This window comes from Pongo abelii, chromosome 20, assembly GCF_028885655.2.
Source record: "Pongo abelii isolate AG06213 chromosome 20, NHGRI_mPonAbe1-v2.0_pri, whole genome shotgun sequence".
NCBI classification, from domain to species: domain Eukaryota; kingdom Metazoa; phylum Chordata; class Mammalia; order Primates; family Hominidae; genus Pongo; species Pongo abelii.
The window spans coordinates 60,000,340-60,017,323 of record NC_072005.2 but is presented as its reverse complement, the minus strand read 5'-3'; the positions used below and the strand labels follow the sequence as shown (position 1 = coordinate 60,017,323).

At 48.4% G+C, this 16,984-nt stretch overlaps 1 protein-coding gene across 16 annotated transcripts in view; it reads right to left on the bottom strand.

The window, feature by feature from the left end:
• Positions 1-2,136: 2,136 nt before the first annotated feature.
• The window catches only part of DPRX (divergent-paired related homeobox), a 45,895-nt gene continuing 31,047 nt past the window's right edge, over positions 2,137-16,984 (bottom strand). For all 16 annotated transcript variants that reach the window (XM_063719649.1, XM_063719641.1, XM_063719645.1 and 13 more), the window contains 3 exons: positions 7,422-7,494; positions 4,731-4,885; positions 2,137-2,550 (listed from right to left, as the gene is read on the bottom strand). In XM_063719649.1, the coding sequence (XP_063575719.1) occupies positions 2,158-2,550; positions 4,731-4,885; positions 7,422-7,449 (576 nt within the window). In that variant the 5' untranslated portion in view covers positions 7,450-7,494 and the 3' untranslated portion in view covers positions 2,137-2,157. The remainder of the gene's footprint in view (positions 2,551-4,730; positions 4,886-7,421; positions 7,495-16,984) is intronic.

The window sequence follows — 16,984 nt, the reverse complement described above, 5'->3', positions numbered from 1 at the left end:
CTTTGTGTTTTTGTAGGGACAGGGTTTCACCATGTTGCCTAGGCTGGTCTCAAACTCCTGAGCTGAAGCAATCCACCTGCCTCAGCCTCCCAAAGTGCTTGGATTACAGGCATGAGCCACCGTGCCCAGCCTGTTTTTGTTATTCATTTAATAATTTTTCTCGATAATGTTTGTTTTGATATAGGGGCTCGCTCTGCCACCCAGGCTGGAGTGCAGTGGTGCAATCACAGTTCACTGCGGCCTCAACCTCCTGGGCTCAAGCAATCCTCCCGCCTCCCCCTCCACCTCCGAAATCCCCCGGGATTACAGGTGTGGGCCGCCGAGCCGGCACGCTGTTATTAAGATTGTTTTTAACATTTCTCCTGAGCCCCAACCCATCAAATATTCGCCTATGGCTAAGCAATGGCTGCCGCCCATTTATCTATTATAGCTTTGTCCTCTTTCTAGTCAGCCGTCCTGTAGATAAGATGTATTGAGATACTCAGTCATAGAAGCTGCCGCTGGCACCACCCAATCCAGACCTTTCTCTTCCTTTGATTCTATCTGAAATTACTCAACTCCAAATCCTACAGTAGTTTCTTTTTTTTTTTTTTTTTTGAGATGGAGTTTTGCTCTTGTTGCCCAGGAGGCTTGGAGTACAATGGCGCAATCTCGGCTCATGGCAACCTCCCCTTCCCGGGTTCAAGTGATTCTCCTGCCTCAGCCTCCCCAGTAGCTGGGATTACAGGCATGCGCCACCATGCCCGGCTAATTTTGTATTTTTAGTAAAGACGGGGTTTCTCCATGTTGGTCAGGCTGGTCTCGATCTCCCAACCTCAGATGATCCGCCCACCTCTGCCTCCCAAAGTGCTGAGATTACAGACGTGAGCCACCACGCCCGGCCAGTAGGTTCTTTCTAACACACTCATGTTTATTTTATGTTTAAATTTTAATCTATTTATTTATTTTGAGGCCAGTATATGAGACTGGCTAATTTTTATGTTTTTGTTAGAGACGAGGTTTTACCATGTTGGCCAGGCTGGTCTTGAATTCCTGGGCTCAAGCCATCCGCCCGCCTCAGCCTCCCAAAGTGCTGGGATTACAGGCGTGAGGAACATTGGCAGAGGACCAAGGTTCAAGAGGATGGAGATTCTCTGATGGTTGTGAAGTTGCATCAGAGTACAGCCAGAGAGGTTTAGGAGAGCTTGCTTTTTCTGAGAATTTTCTAGGAACTTGAGATTTTTAGGAATTTTGGGGGTGGAATCCCAATTGACTCAACTCTCAGGGAAGGAATGCTTCAGGTTCTCCACAGGGTGATTTTGTGTTGCCAACCTCCAGGCCTTGAGGAAGGGTTTGCGTTGATTCAAAAGGCTAGGTGAACCTGAACTATATGCCCAGGCATTTTGAGTTTTAAGGACATTTTCTGGTCTTCCAAATATTCCAGCTGGTCCTCTGTGCTTTCTTTTTTTTTTTTTGAGACAGATTCTTGCTCTGTCACCCAGGCTGGAGTGCAGTGGCATGATCCCCTCGGCTCACTGCAACCTCTGCCTCCCAGGTTTACACCATCCTCCTGCCTCAGCCTCCCAAGTAGCTGGGATTACAGGTGCAAGCCACCACGCCTGGCTAATTTTTGTACTTTTAGTAGAGATGGGCTTCACCATGTTGGCCGGGCTGGTCCCAAACTCCTGACCTCAGGTTATCCGCCTGCCTTGGCCTCCCAAAGTGCTGGGATTAGAGGTATGAGTCACCGCACCCTGCCAGGATGAGGCGTATGACGAGGGGCCCGGAGCTTCCATGCCCTCCCTGGATATGCCACCCTCCAGGTACGTCCGCATGCTTAGCTGTCAGGGATCTCTTCAAACCCTGTCCTCCTGGGTTTTGATGGATGCTTCCTTACCCAGACATGACTGATGAAACCATTGGCCAATGGTGATCAGCCTCACCCTCAGCTTCCTTCCCCTTCCAGAAGTTTGCCCTCTAATCCTACTGGGGTCTGTCCAGAGACCAGTCCCCATCCCGAAGCTATTGGTCAACATTAGCACACAAAATACAAAAAGACGGCACTTTGGAGACTCCATGGAATTCTGGAGCTGCTTTCCAGGAAACAGGCATGAAGACCAAATACAAATGTCACAGTACCACACACACACCATTACAACATGTGACTTTTTGTATTTATCATCTCTCTCGACTTTGGTTAGATGAACAGGCAGAAGAGCCAGAATGGAAGCTTGGAGCGCAAACTTGGGATTCCAAAATTGGGTAGAGGCAGTATATGTTAGGATCTTGGCAGCAGCCAAAATGGACTATTCTGTGACCAGTGAAGTCATTTGCAGGGACCTTGAGGTTGGGGTACAGGATGAGCTGGAATGAGGGGACTCGATGACCCGTGTACACCAGGCCGATCGGGTGAGCAGCGTTGGGCAATCTGGGTAGTGTGTCTGCATTTCTCAGGCCGACACTGGTGGTGACCCCACCCTCTGGTACTGGCGGTTGTGGAGTTTCTTGTTTTTGATGAATGTGCTTGCATTTGGCTTTCTTGAGTTTTGCTCTGTGATTCTTGAACCAGACCTGAAGGGAAGAGAGAGAAGAGAATGGGGTGGAATTCAGATGACTTGTCATTCTATTTTTAAATTTTTACTTTTTAATTTTTATTTTGTTAAACGTATTTTATTTATTTATATTCTTTTTTTAACCTTTAAGTTTTTAACTTTTCTTTTTTTTCTTTTTTTTTTTTGGCCCTTAAACTCTCCTATCCAAATATTTATTTATTTATTTTTATTTTATTTTATTTTATTTTTGAGATGGAGTCTCACTTTGTCACCCAGGCTGGAGTTCAGTGGCACGATCTCGGCTCACTGCAACCTCCGCCTCCCAGGTTCAAGCGATTCTTCTGCCTCAGCCTCCTGAGTAGTGGGGACTACAGGCTCACACCACTATGCCTGGCTAATTTTTGTATTTTTAGTACAGATGGAGTTTCACCATATTGGCCAGGCTGGTCTCAAACTCCTGACCTCAAGATCTGCCCGCCTCGGCCTCCCAAAGTGCTGGGATTACAGGCATGAGCCACCATACCCAGCCCAAGTTTTCCCTTTAGTTGATAATATGAGTACTTCTAGGTGAGAACAGCTAGTGCCACAGCTTGGCCACTTACAGCCTCTTTGTGGAACCCTACTCAATCTACTCCTAGGAAGGAGCAGAAATGAGAGATTTTGGGGACAGAAATTGAGATGGGGTCAGAAAACCCAGAGCAGGGGATATGAGAGCAAGGGGATCAGTTGCAGGGGCTGCTGTGGGGCTCAGGCCAGCCAGCTAAGACTCGTGGCCAAATCTGACCCCCTGTCTTTGTATCACCCATGCACTAAGAATAGGCTTTACATTTTAAAATGATTAAGAAAAAACAAACACAATAAGAGTACTATTTTGTGTTGTATGTGTGTTGGGACTGAAAGAAAAAAGAGAGAAAATAAAAGAATACTACTGGCCAGGCACAGTGGCTCATGCCTATAATCCCAGGACTCTGGGAGGCTGAGGTGGGTGGATCACTTGATTTCAGGAGTTTGAGTCCAGCCTGGGCAACATGATGAAACCCCATCTCTACAAAAAACACACAAATTGGCTGGGCCTGGTGGTACATACCAGTAGTATCAGCTACTCGGGAGGCTGTAGTACCACACACCTGTAGTCCCACCTACTTGGGAATCTGAGTGGGAGGATGGCTTCAGCCCAGGAATTCAAAGCTACAGTGAGCTATGATCGTGCCACTGCACTCCAATGTGGGCAAGAGCAACACCCTGTCTTAAAACAAAACAAAACACTATTTTGTAATGTGAAAATTGTATAAACTTCAGGCCAGGCACAGTGGCTTACGCCTGTAATCCTGACACTTTGGGAGGCCAAGGCGGTGAATCACTTGAGACCAGGAGTTCAAGATCAGCCTCCTGGGCAACATAGCAAAACCCCATCTCTACCAAAAATAAAATACAGCCAGGCATAGTGGCTCATGCTTGTAATCCCAACACTTTGGGAGGCTGAGGGAGGAGGATCACCTGAAGTCAGGAGTTCGAGACCAGGCTGGCCAACCTGGTGAGACCCTGTCTCTACTAAAAATACAAAACATTAGCTGGGCATGGTGGTGCACTCCTGTAATCCCAGCTACTAGGGAAGCTGAGGCAGGAGAATCGCTTGAACCCGGGAGGCGGAGGTTGCAGTGAGCCAAGATCATGCCACTACACTCCAGCCTGGGCAACAGAGTGAGACTCTGTCTCCAAAAAAAAAAAAAAAAAAAATTAGCCGGGCTTGGTAGTGTGCACCTGTAGACCTGTAGTCCCAGCTACTTGGGGGGCTGAGGTGGGAGGATTGCTTGAGCCCGGGAGGTTGAGGCTGCAGTGAGCTGTGATTGCACCACCGCGCTCCAACCTGAATAAAAGAGTTTCTGGGAACACAGATGGGCCTCTTGTTTACGTTGTCTGTGGCTGCCTTTGCACTGTGGTGGCATAGTTAAAATAGTTGCTAGAGAGACGGTATGGCCCACAAAGCCTCAATTATTTACTACCTGGTCCTTTACTGGAAAAAGTTTCCCATTCTTGCTCTAGGGGGTTGAAGAAAGGTTTACGGGGACGTGAGTAGGAGAGTGTGGGTTTGGGGAATATTGGCGATTGGAATGAGACCTCAGGAATTATCCTAGAGGGACTCTGAATTTAGATTAGATCAGGAAGGCAGTTTAGTGAGAAGAGGGATCATTTTCCAACCTGCAGTACTGTTGGGTGTATGTCTATTTTCGAGGCCATTTCTTTCTGAAGGCTGGGGTTTGGGTATGGGTTCTCATTGAACAAGATGTTCAGATCTTCCAGTTGCTTCTTAGTGAACATGGTTCGTTTCCTGTGTGAATGCATCTGGTCCTTGCCTTGAAAGGAGGAGAAAGACACAAATGGAAAATGCTAACAACTCCATTCTCAAAAGCCTGAACTTTCCTTTCCACTGAGGTACACCATGATGATCAAGTGACTGAGTGCAGTGGCACAATCTCAGCTCACTGCAACCTCCACCTCCTGAGTTCAAGCGATTCTCCTGCCTCAGCCTCCCGAGTAGCTGGGACTACAGGCACATGCCACCATGCCCGGATAATTTTTGTATTTCTAGCAGAGACAGGGTTTCACCATGTTGGCTAGGCTGGTCTCGAACTCCTGACTTCAGGTGATCCACCCGCCTCGGCCTCCCAAAGTGTTGGGATTACATGTGTGAGCCACCGTGCCCGGCCGTGACTGAGGTTCTTAGATATGGAGACACCGCTGGCCGGGGACGTGCCTCAGGCTGCAGTCCCAGTACCGTGGGAGGCTGAAGCGGGAGGACAACTTGATCTGCCTTTTGTCCTTGGTTTTCCAAGCCTCATTTGTCATTTTCATAAGAAAGGATTGTTCCTTTCCCCCTTGGTTCCTCCATCCTTTTTTTCTGTTATCATTTAAATATGGGATCCCTTGCTCATGCCTGTAATCCCAGCACTTTGGGAGGCCAGGGTGGGCAGATCACATCAGGTCATGAGTTCGAGACCAGCCTGGCGAGCATGGTGAAACCCCGTCTCTATTAAAAATACAAAAATTTGGCCGGGCACAGTGGCTCACGCCTGTAATCCCAGCACTTTGGGAGGCCAAGGTGGGCAGATCACGAGGTCAAGAGATCAAGACCATTCTGGCCAACATGGTGAAACCCCTTCTCTACTAAAAGTACAAAAATTAGCTGGGCATGGTGGCACATGCCTGTAGTCCCAGCTACTTGGGAGGCTGAGGCAGGAGAATTGCTTGAACCTGGGAGGTGGAGGTTGCAGTGAGCTGAGATCGTGCCACTGTACTCCAGCCTGGCGACACAGCAAGACTCCGTCTCAAAAAAAAAAAAAAAAAAAAAATTAGCTGGCTGCGGTGGTGCATACCTGCAATCCCAGCTACTCAGGAGGCTGAGGCAGGAGAATCGCTTGAACCCCAGAGGCAGAGGCTGTGGTGAGCCGAAATTATGCCACTGCACTCGAGCCTGAGACAGAGGGAGACCCTGTCTCAAGAAAATAATAAATAAATAAATACATACATACAAACATAAAGGGATTGCTTGTGCCTTACCTCTTGGGTTCTATTTTCTTTGTGTAGAAATAGGCAACTCAATCCAAGGTGAAATGGATGGACATGGTTTTATTCTTATCATTTATTCAATGTTTATTAAGTATATTCTTTTAGGAATATAGCAAGGAAATAAGCAGAAAAATAACATCACTGCTGTCACAGATGTCACCTTTTACTTTCTTTTTCCGGAGACAGTGTACTGCTGTGTTGCCCAGTGGCATGATCACAGCTCACTTCAGCCTCAACCTCCCCAGGCTCAAGCGATCCTCTCACCTCAGCCTCCCGAGTAGCTGGAACTACAGGACACTGCCATGCCCGGCTAATTTTTGTATTTTTTGTAGAGACAATGTCTTGTTTTGTTGCCCAGGCTGGTCTTGAACTCCTGGGCTGAAGCGATCTGCCTGCCTCGGCCTCCCAAAGTGCTGGGATTACAGGCACGAGCCACCGCATGCCTGGCTCTAAAAGATCTGAATCGCATCATGCCTGAAAATGGTTTGGCAGCAGCCCCAGAATCTAGTAAGTGCTCATGAACGTGAGATTTCCAGCTTGGCTAAGCCTATATTCTATCTAGGACTTAATCATCCTCATAGGAATCAGATTCCCCTGTGCTCAAGAACGAGAATCGGGGTGGGAAGAATTAGGACACAACTACAAGGGAGAAGATTTGGGATTCGAAGGCAGAAACAGGCTTCCCTGCATTTGCCTGTGCTGTCGGATGACAGCCGCGGCCGGGCACCGTGGCTCATGCCTGTAATCCCAGCACTTTGGGAGGCCAAGGCCAGCTGATCACATGAGGTCAGGGGTTTGAGACCAACCTGGCCAACATGGTGAAACCCCATCTCTATAAAGATACAAAACTTGGGCCGGGTGCAGTGGCTCACGCCTGTCACCCCAGCACTTTGGGAGGCTGAGCCAGACGGATCACAAGGTCAGGAGTTCGAGACCAGCCTGGTCAATATGGTGAAACCCCGTCTCTACTAAAAATACAAAAAAAATTAGCCAGGTGTGGTAGCGTGTGCCTGTAATCCCAGCTACTCGGGAGGCTGAGGCAAGAGAATTGCTTGAACCCGGGAGGTGGAGGTTGCAGTGAGCCGAGATCGTGCCACTGTACTCCAGCCTGAGTGACAGAGTGAGACTCTGTCTCAAAAAACAAAAAACAAAACAAAACAAAAAACAACAACAAAAACGATGACAGCCTCTGGGGGAAGTCCCCACCACCCACGTGGACGAAGCACCGGCTTCAGCTGCCTGGTCCGTCTGCCTTTTCCCGCCGCCAGCTGCTTTCCACTTCTTCACGTGTCTTCGCTTCGGTTCTCATTTTTTCTGGCTTACCTTTACGAAGATCCTCTGAGCCTGGCATCTTCTAATCCAGATGTGCGCCTGGGTTCAGGTCCAGGGATAAGAACTAGCAAAGATCAAATCCGGACTTAAGTAGCTTCCTCCACAGCCACACCCGACTCCCACCTCCTCCACCTTTCTCTGCCCTATCTGCCTCCAATATGATCCCTCGGTCCTCCAGAGCCCCCTGGATTTCTCCCAATACTGTCATTTTATCTAATATTGATTGAGTGGAGACCAACTACCCAAAGGCGAGTCCACAAACCAGCCCCACTAACACTCCTGGGAATTGTTAAAATGCAGAATCCTGGCCCACTCCAGACCTCCTGAGCAGAAGCTGCAATTTCTTTTCTTTTCTTTTTTTTTTTTTTTTTTTTTTGAGGCAGAGTCCTGCTCTGTCACCCAGGCTGGAGTGCAATGACGCCATTTTGGCTCACTGCAGCCTCTGCCTCCCGGGTTCAAGGGATTCTCATGTCTCAGCCTCCCGAGTAGCTGAGATCACAGGCCTGTGCCACCACGCCCGACTAATTTTTGTATTTTTAGTAGAGATGGGGTTTCCGCCATGTTGGCCAGGCTGGTCTTGAACTCCTGCCCTCGACGTTTCTGACTCGGTCTGGGGTGGGATCTGATGATTTCCATATCTAACAAGCACCCAGGTGACCAGGCTCCGTAATGGGGACCGGGAATCTGATTGTGAATAATGAAGTCCAGGTTTAAACCCTAAAGGGGCTTTCAGGCAACTTATATATTCTTTAGTGGCTAATATATGCTTGGCATTGTTCTGCATATCCTGATTTAGTTAATTCACTCAGAAATCATCTCATTTTTTTTATTTATTTATTTAGAGATGGAGTCTCACTCTGTCACCGAGGCTGGAGTGCAGTGGCACGATCTCAGCTCACAGCAACCTCCGCCTCTCAGGTTCAAGCAATTCTCCTGCCTCAGCCTCCCCAGTAGCTAGGATTACAGGCACCCACCACCAAGCCTGGCTAATTACAGGTGGCTCACACCTGTAATCCCAGCACTTTGGGAGGCTGAGGCAGGCGGATCACCTGAGGCCAGGAGTTCGAGACCAGCCTGGCCAACATGGCGAAACCCCATCTCTACTAAAAATACGAAAATTAGCTGGATGTGGTGGCGGGCGCCTGTAATCCCAGCTACTCAGGAGGCTGAGGCAGGAGAATTTCTTGAACCCGGGAGGCGGAGGTTGCAGTGAGCTGAGATCACGCCACTGCACTCCAGCCTGGGTGACAGGAGTGAGACTCCATCTCAAAAAAATAAAAAAAGAAAAAGCTGCAACACCTTTCAGATGGCCAGGCTCACACTGTGTATACCTTTTATCTTGACAACAAGGGCAGTTTGAGTTCAGGTTCACAGACGTGGCAGTTTTTCTTGCCATTCCATCCATTTGAATCTCAGTTCTGCACATCTCTACTTGTGATAGTGGTTAGCCTTTGCATAAATGAGCTTGTAGCTACTTTTTTTTTTTCTTTTTGAGACAGGGTCTTGCTATGTCTCAAAAAACGCAGCTGACTGCAGCCTCAACCTACTGGGCTCAAGTGATCCTCCTACATTAGCCCCCCAAGTAGCCGTGACTACTAAGACCCAGGCCCAGCCTGGAGTGCAGTGGCAAAATCATAGCTCAATGCAGCCTTAACCTCCTGGGCCTACGTGAGCCTCTCACCTAAGCCTCCTGAGTAACTGGGACTACAGGTGCACACTACCATACCCGGCTAATTTTTGCATTTTTTGTAGAGATGGGAGTTTGGCTAGGCTAGTCTCAAAGTCTTAGGCAAAAGCCATCCTCCCACCTCAGCCTCCCAAAGTGCTGGGATTAGTAAGAGACAGTCTGTGTTGCTCAGGCTGGAGGGCAGTGGCTATTCACAAGCTGATTCCACTACTGATCAGCATGAAAGTATTTTTTTTTTTTTTGAGATGGAGTCTCACTCTGTCGCCCAGGTTGGAGTGCAGTGGCGTGATCCCGGCTCACTGCAACCTCCGTCTCCTGGGTTCAAGCAACTCTCCTGCCTCAGCCTCCCACATAGCTGGGATTATAGGCACATGCCACCATGCCCAGCTAATTTTTTTTTTTTTGTATGTTTAGTAGAGACAGGGTTTCACCATGTTGGCCAGACTGGTCTCGAACTCCTGACCTCAGGTGATAGGCCTGCCTTGGCCTCCCAAAGTGCTGGGATTACAGGTGTGAGCCACTGTGCCCAGCCAGCATGAAAGTTTTGACCTGCTCCATTTTCAACCTAGACCATTTCCCCACTTCTTAGGCAACCTGGTGGGAGGTCACCATATTGATGCCGAACTTAGTGTGGACGCCCAATTGGCAGAGCACATTACAGCCTAGAACTCCTGGGTTCAAGCCATCTTCCCGCCTCAGCCTCCCAAAGTGCTGGGATTACAGGTGTGAGCCACCGCACCCAGCCTGATGAACAGTATATCTTTAGAGGTGAATAAGACATACCAAGCAACAATTTTAAGCCACATTTTTATCTTGTGATAGTGTCAGAAACCAATTGAAAAAGAGCCTGTAATCTGCCATCTGTTTCTCTGGATTTATCTTTTCCAGGTATTTCATTAAAAAAAAATCATAGGCCGGACGCAGTGGCTCACACCTGTAATCCCAGCAGTTTGGGAGGCCAAGAAGGGAGGATCGCTTGAGCCCAGGAGACCAGCTTTTCAAAAACTAAAATAAAATGACATTATACAATATGTAGCCTTTTGTGTGCTGGCTTCTTTTACCGAGCATGTTGTTTTCAAGGTTTATCCTCATGGTATAATGTGTCGGTATCTCATTCCTCTTTTTTGTTTGAGACAGAGTCTTGCTCTGTTGCCCAGGCTGGAGTGCAGTGGCAGGATCTCAGCTCACTGCAACTTCTTTGCCTCCCAAATTTAAGTGACTCTCGTGCCTTAGTCTCCTGAGTAGGTTGGATTACAGCTGTGCACTAACACGCCTGGCTAATTTTTGTATTTTTAGTAGAGACCTGGTTTCACCATGTTGGCCAGGCTGGTCTCAAACTCCTGGCCTCAAGTGATCTGCCCGCCTCGGCCTCCTAAAGTGCTGAGATTACTGGTGTGAGCCACCACGCTGAGCCCCTTTTTACAGCTGAATTATATTCCATTGTATGGATAAACCATATTTGTTTAATCCATTCATTTGTGGATGGACAGGCTGGGAGGAGGAGGGAGTGGGGAATACCTGCTTATGGGACTTTATTTTGGAGTTAGGAAAATGTTTTGGGGCCAGGCACGGTGGCTGACATCTGTAATCCCAGCACTTTGAGAGTCCGAGGCGGGTGGATCACCTGAGGTCAGGAATTTGAGACCAGCCTGACCAACATGGAGAATCCTCATCTCTACTAAAGATACAAAATTAGCTGGGTGTGGTGGCACATGCCCACTCGGGAAGCTGAGGCAGGAGAATTGTTTGAACCCGGGAGGCAGAGGTGGCGGTGAGCGGAGATTGTGTCGTTGCACTCCTGCCCGGGCAAGAAGAGCGAAACTCTGTCTCAAAAAAAAAAAAAGGAAAGAAAAAGTTTTGGAACTACCTAGAGGTGGTGGTTGCACAACATTGTGAATGTACTAAATGCCACCGAACCGCTTATTTTTAAATGGTTAATTATATGTTATTCGTGTATCACCGCAGTTAGAGAAAAACACTAAGCAGTGTCAAAGTTCAGTTATCAGAGCTACAAAGACCTGCTTTCCCTCATGCTGGTACCATTAGTCCAAAGATGCTAAACCCACAGACTGCTTATTTTTATTTCTATTATATTTGAGACAGGGTCTTGCTCTGTTGCCCAGGATAGAGTACAGTGGCATTTTATTTTATTTTAGTTTCAGAGACAGGGTCTCACTGTGTTACCCAGGCTGGTCTCAACCTCCAGGATCAAGTAATCCTCCCACCTCAGCCTCCCAAATCACTGGGATTATAGGCATGGGCCACTGCACCCAGAAAGTTTGCTTATTTGTACCTTTCGGTACATTTTTGCCCCTTATCCTGGGTTAAAGATAGGGCCAGCTACTGTATGTTGACATCAGAACAGCCCAAGCGCTTGCTTTAGAAATTTTTTTTATTTTTGAGATAGTCTTACTCTGTCGCTCAGGCTGGAGTTCAGTGGCTTGATCTCAGCTCACTGCAACCTCTCTGCCTCCCAAATTCAAGTGATTCTCGTGCCTTAGTCTCCTGAGTAGCTGGGATTACAGGTGTGCACTAACATGCCTGGCTACTTTTTGTATTTTTAGTAGAGACCTGGTTTCACCATGTTGGCCAGGCTGGTCTCAAACTCCTGGCCTCAAGTGATCTGCCCGCCTCGGCCTCCCAAAGTGCTGAGATTACTGGCGTGAGCCACCACGCCGAGCCCCTTTTTACAGCTGAATTATATTCCATTGTATGGATAAACCATATTTGTTTAATCCATTCATTTGTGGATGGACAGGCTGGGAGGAGGAGGGAGTGGGGAATACCTGCTTATGGGACTTTATTTTGGAGTTAGGAAAATGTTTTGGGGCCAGGCATGGTGGCTCACATCTGTAATCCCAGCACTTGAGAGGCCGAGGCGGGTGGATCACCTGAGGTCAGGAATTTGAGACCAGCCTGACCAACATGGAGAAACCTCATCTCTACTAAAGATACAAAATTAGCCGGGTGTGGTGGCACATGCCTGTAATCCTAGCTACTTGGGAAGCTGAGGCAGGAGAATCGTTTGAACCCGGGAGGCAGAGGTGGCGGTGAGCGGAGATTGTGTCATTGCACTCCTGCGTGGGCAAGAAGAGCGAAACTCTGTCTCAAAAAAAAAAAAAGAAAGAAAAAGTTTTAGAACTACCTAGAGGTGGTGGTTGCACAACATTGTGAATGTACTGAATGCCACCGAACCGCTTATTTTTAAATGGTTAATTATATGTTATTCGTATATCACCACAGTTAGAAGAAAACACTAAGAAGTGTCAAAGTTCAGTTATCAGAGCTACAAAGACCTGCTTTCCCTCATGCTGGTACCATTAGTCCAAAGATGCTAAACCCACAGATTGCTTATTTTTATTTCTATTATATTTGAGACAGGGTCTTGCTCTGTTGCCCAGGATAGAGTACAGTGGCATTTTATTTTATTTTAGGTTTCAGAGACAGGGTCTCACTGTGTTACTCAGGCTGGTCTCAACCTCCAGGATCAAGTAATCCTCCCACCTCAGCCTCCCAAATCACTGGGATTATAGGCGTGGGCCACTGCACCCAGCAACTTTGCTTACTTATATCGTTGGGTATATTTTTGCCCCTTATCCTGGGTTAAAGGTAGGGCCAGCTACTGTATGTTGACATCAGAACAGCCCAAGTGCTTGCTTTAGAAATTTTTTTTTATTTTTGAGATGGTCTTACTCTGTCGCTCAGGCTGGAGTTCAGTGGCTTGATCTCAGCTCACTGCAACCTCCGCCTCCCAGATTCAAGCAATTCTCCTGCCTCAGCCTCCTAAATAGCTGGGATTACAGGCAAGTGCCACCATGCCCAGGTAATTTTTGTATTTGCCACGTTGGCCAGGCTGATCTTGAACTCCTGATTGCAAGTGATCTCCCCGCCTCGGCCTTCCAAAGTGCTGGGAGTACAGGCTTGAGCCACTGCACCCGGACAAAAACTTTTTGTGTTAAGAAAAACATCTCAGCCGGGCACGGTGGCTCATGTCTGTACTCCCAGCACTTTGGGAGGCCGAGGTGGGCAGATCACCTGAGGTCAGGAGTTCAAGACCAGCCAGGCCAACATGGCGACACCCCATCTCTACTAAAAAAGTACAAAAATTAGCCGGGCTTGGTGGTAGGCGCCTGTAATCCCAGCTACTGGGGAGGCTGAGGCAGGAGAATTGCTTGAACCCGGGAGGCAGAGGTTGCAGTGAGCCAAGATCACACCATTGCACTCCAGCCTGGGCAATAAGAGTGAAACTCTGTCTCCAAAAAAAAAAAAAAGAAAGAAAGAAAGAAAAACATCTCTCTCTTCCAAGTCCTTCTCCAGGAGTTCTTCCACTCCTTTCCTCTTGTGAGAGAGGCCTCAGTATATTAATTAAATGTTCTCAGTGATGCTCACTGGAGTCTGAAAAAGCACACCTCAAGGATAAGCCTGCTTTTAAGGAGAGAAAAGAAGACTTGAATGAACAAAGTTTACAAGTCTTAGTGGTGGTTTTCAACCACAGCTGTATATTATCATTCTCAGGATTATAAGAAAATGCCTTCGGCTTCACTTGAATCTCTGCGGGTGGAGTCTAAGTATGAGGATTTATAAATAATCCTTCTACTGCGCAAATAGGGCTGGAAACCGCTGGCTCTGTTGCCATGTTTAGAGGGATTAAACTGGTGTGTCCTAAAGAATCACCTTGGAGGCTGAGAAGTCAAGATATGCCACAGTGGGACCAGGGGCAGTCAACCCCAGCACTTTGGGAGGTCGAGGCAGGCAGATCACCCGAGGTCAGGAGTTCAAGACCAGCCTGGGCAACATAGTGAAACCCTGACTCTACTAGAAATACAAAAAAAAATTAGCCAGGCATGATGGCAGGCGCCTATAATCCCAGCTACTTGGGAGGCTGAGGCACCAGAATTGTTTGAACCCTGGAGGCGGAGGCTGCAGTAAGCCAAGATGATGCCACTGCACTCCAGCCTGGGAGACAGTGAAAAGATGTCGAACAGAGTGCTTGAGACAGCCCATGAGAACCTCACGCCTTGACTAACACTCGTTGCCAAACCGGAAGACCAGTCCTGGGAAGGAGTCTGGCCACCACTCCCAGAATATCACTGGGATTAATATGATCTGTGCCTGGGGCACAATCTCTAATCTTTTTTTCTTTTTGGAGATAGGGTCTCCCTCTGTCTCCCAGGCTGGAGTGCAGTGCTGTGATCTCAGCTCACTGCAGCCTTGACCTCCTGGGCTCAAGCGATCAGCCTCCTAAGTAGGTAGCTGGGACTAGGGTGCCTGCCACCATGCACAGCTAATTAAAAAGTTTTTTTGTAGAGATGGGGGTCTCACGGTGGGGTGTGGTGGCTTATGCCTGTAATTCCAGCACTGTGGGAGGCAGAGGCAGGCGGATCACCTGAGGTGAGGAGTTTGAGACCAGCCTAGCCAACATGGTGAAAACCCATCTCTACTAAAAATACAAAAATTAGCTGGGGCCAGGCACGGTGGCTCACACCTGTAATCCCAGCACTTTGGGAAGCCAAGGCTGGTGGATGGCTTGAGGTCAGGAGTTTGCAACCAGCCTGGGCAACATGGTGAAGTCTCGTCTGTACCAAAAATACAGAAAATTAGCTGGGTTTGGTGGCATGTGCCTGTAGTCCCTGTTACTCAGGAGGCTGAGGTGGGAGGACCACTTGAGCCTTGGAGGCAGATGTTGCAGTGAGCCGAGATTATGCCACTGCACTCTAGCTTGGGTGACAGTGAGACCCTGACACACACAAAAAAGGGGGGGCACTGGGCACAGTGGCTCACACCTGTAATCCCAGCACTATGGGAGGCTGAGGCGGGCAGATCACCTGAGGTCAGGAGTTCCAGACCAGCCTGGCCAACATGGTGAAACCCCGTCTCTACTAAAGACACAAAAATTAGCCGGGTGTGGTGGCACACACTTGTAGCCCCAGCTACCTGGGAGGCTGAGGCAGGAGAATCGCTTGAACCTGGAAGGTGAAGGTTGCAGTGAGCCGAGATCACACCATTGCCCTCCAGCCTGGGCGACACAGTGAGACTCCCTCTCAAAAAAAAAAGGAATTATGAGAAGAGGCAGTGGCATGCGATCTCTGTGTCTCATGTTAATGTTCTCCAGGGAGTGCTCACCACAGAGAAGATCCTGAGCAACCAGGAAGAGAGGGTGCCTTGTGTAGTGGGCATCATTGAGGCTCTATCCTCAGACCACTGCTTGTGTAATGCACCCATGAATGGAGACGCGGTAGCAGGGTAGCAGGAGAAGAGATGAAGGATGTGCCTAATAGCATGGGCTGTCTCTCATGAAAGCTGAGCTCATTATCACAGCCTGGGAGTTTCTGGCTGTGATTAGGGCCAGACACGCTGGCTCATGCCTGTGATAAGAGTACCAGTGAAAGGCCGAGGCGGGAGGATCGCTTGAGGCCAGGAGTTTGAGATGAGTCTGGGTAAAAAAGCCAAATCCTGTCTCTACAAAAAAAATTTTTAAATTAGCCAGGCATGGAGGCATGCGCCTATAGTCCTAGTACTCCAGAGGCTAAGGCAGGAGGATCACTTGAGCCCAGAAGGTTGAGCTATGGTGGTGCCACTGCACTCTAGGCTGGGCGACAGAGCAAGACTCTGTCTCAAAAAAAAAAAAAAAAAAAAAATTGGCCCGTGATGAGACCTTGATCTGCTATTGTCCTTTAAGGGGAATGACTGACTAGTTAGTGGTAAATTGATTACATTTGATCCTTTCCCCTGGAGAGGGCAGTGGTGGAGGTGATTGATTTGTGCTTCCTGTTTCTGTAGCCATACCACCGGGAACATGCCCAATCTCATCTGATTTGTATTTCCTGGAATTGATGTGTTTTCTTTCTTTCTTTTTCTTCTTTTTTTTTTTTTTTTTGTGACTGTCGCCCAGGCTGGAGTGCAATAGCCCGATCTCAGCTCACTGCAATGCCCGCCTCCCAGGTTCAAGCGATTCTCCTGCCTCAGTCTCCCGAGTAGGTGTAAGCCACTAGGACCAGCCATTTTCTAACATCCTTGTATTCCCAGCACTTTGGGAGGCCAAGGCAGGTGGATCACTTGTGGCCAGGAGTTCAAGACCAGCCTGGCCAACATGGTGAAACCCCGTCTCTACTAAAAATACAAAACAAAAGGCCGGGCGCGGTGGCTCACGCCTGTAATCCCAACTACTCAGAAGGCTGAGGTAAGAGTACGGCTTGAAACTGGGAGGCTTCAGTGAACCGAGGTTGCAGTGAGCCAAGATCAAGCCACTGCACTCTGGCCTGGGCGACAGAGTGAGACTCTGTCTCAAAAAAAACCAAAAAACAAAACAAAAAAACAGCTGGGCATGGTGGCTCCCCGTGCCTGCAATCCCAGCCCTCTGGGAGGCCAAGGAGGGCAGATCACCTGAGGTCAGGAGTTTGAGACCAGCCTGGGCAACATGGCAAAACCCCATCTCTACTAAAAAAGTACAAAGTTTAGCTGGGCGTGGTGGTAGATGCCTGTGATCCCAGCTACTCAGGAGGGTGAGGCAGAAGGATTGCTTGAACCTGGGAGGCAGAGGTTGCAGTGAGTCAAGATTGCGCCACTGCACTCCAGCCTGGGTGACAGAGCAAGACCCTGTCTCAAAAAAAAGGTACAACAATCCGTGCATTAATATGAAATACAGTCTTTACATCGCATATTTATTACCTTATACAGAAAGAGCTGCCAGCATGGGGTAACATAATGGTTATTATTTATTTATTTTTTTTTTGAGACGGAGTTTTGCTCTTGTCTCCCTGGGTGGAGTGCAATGGCGCAATCTTGGCTCACTGCAACCTCTACCTCCTGGGTTCAAGAGGTTCTCCTCCCTCAGCCTCCTAAGTAACTGGGATTACAGGCGCCTGCC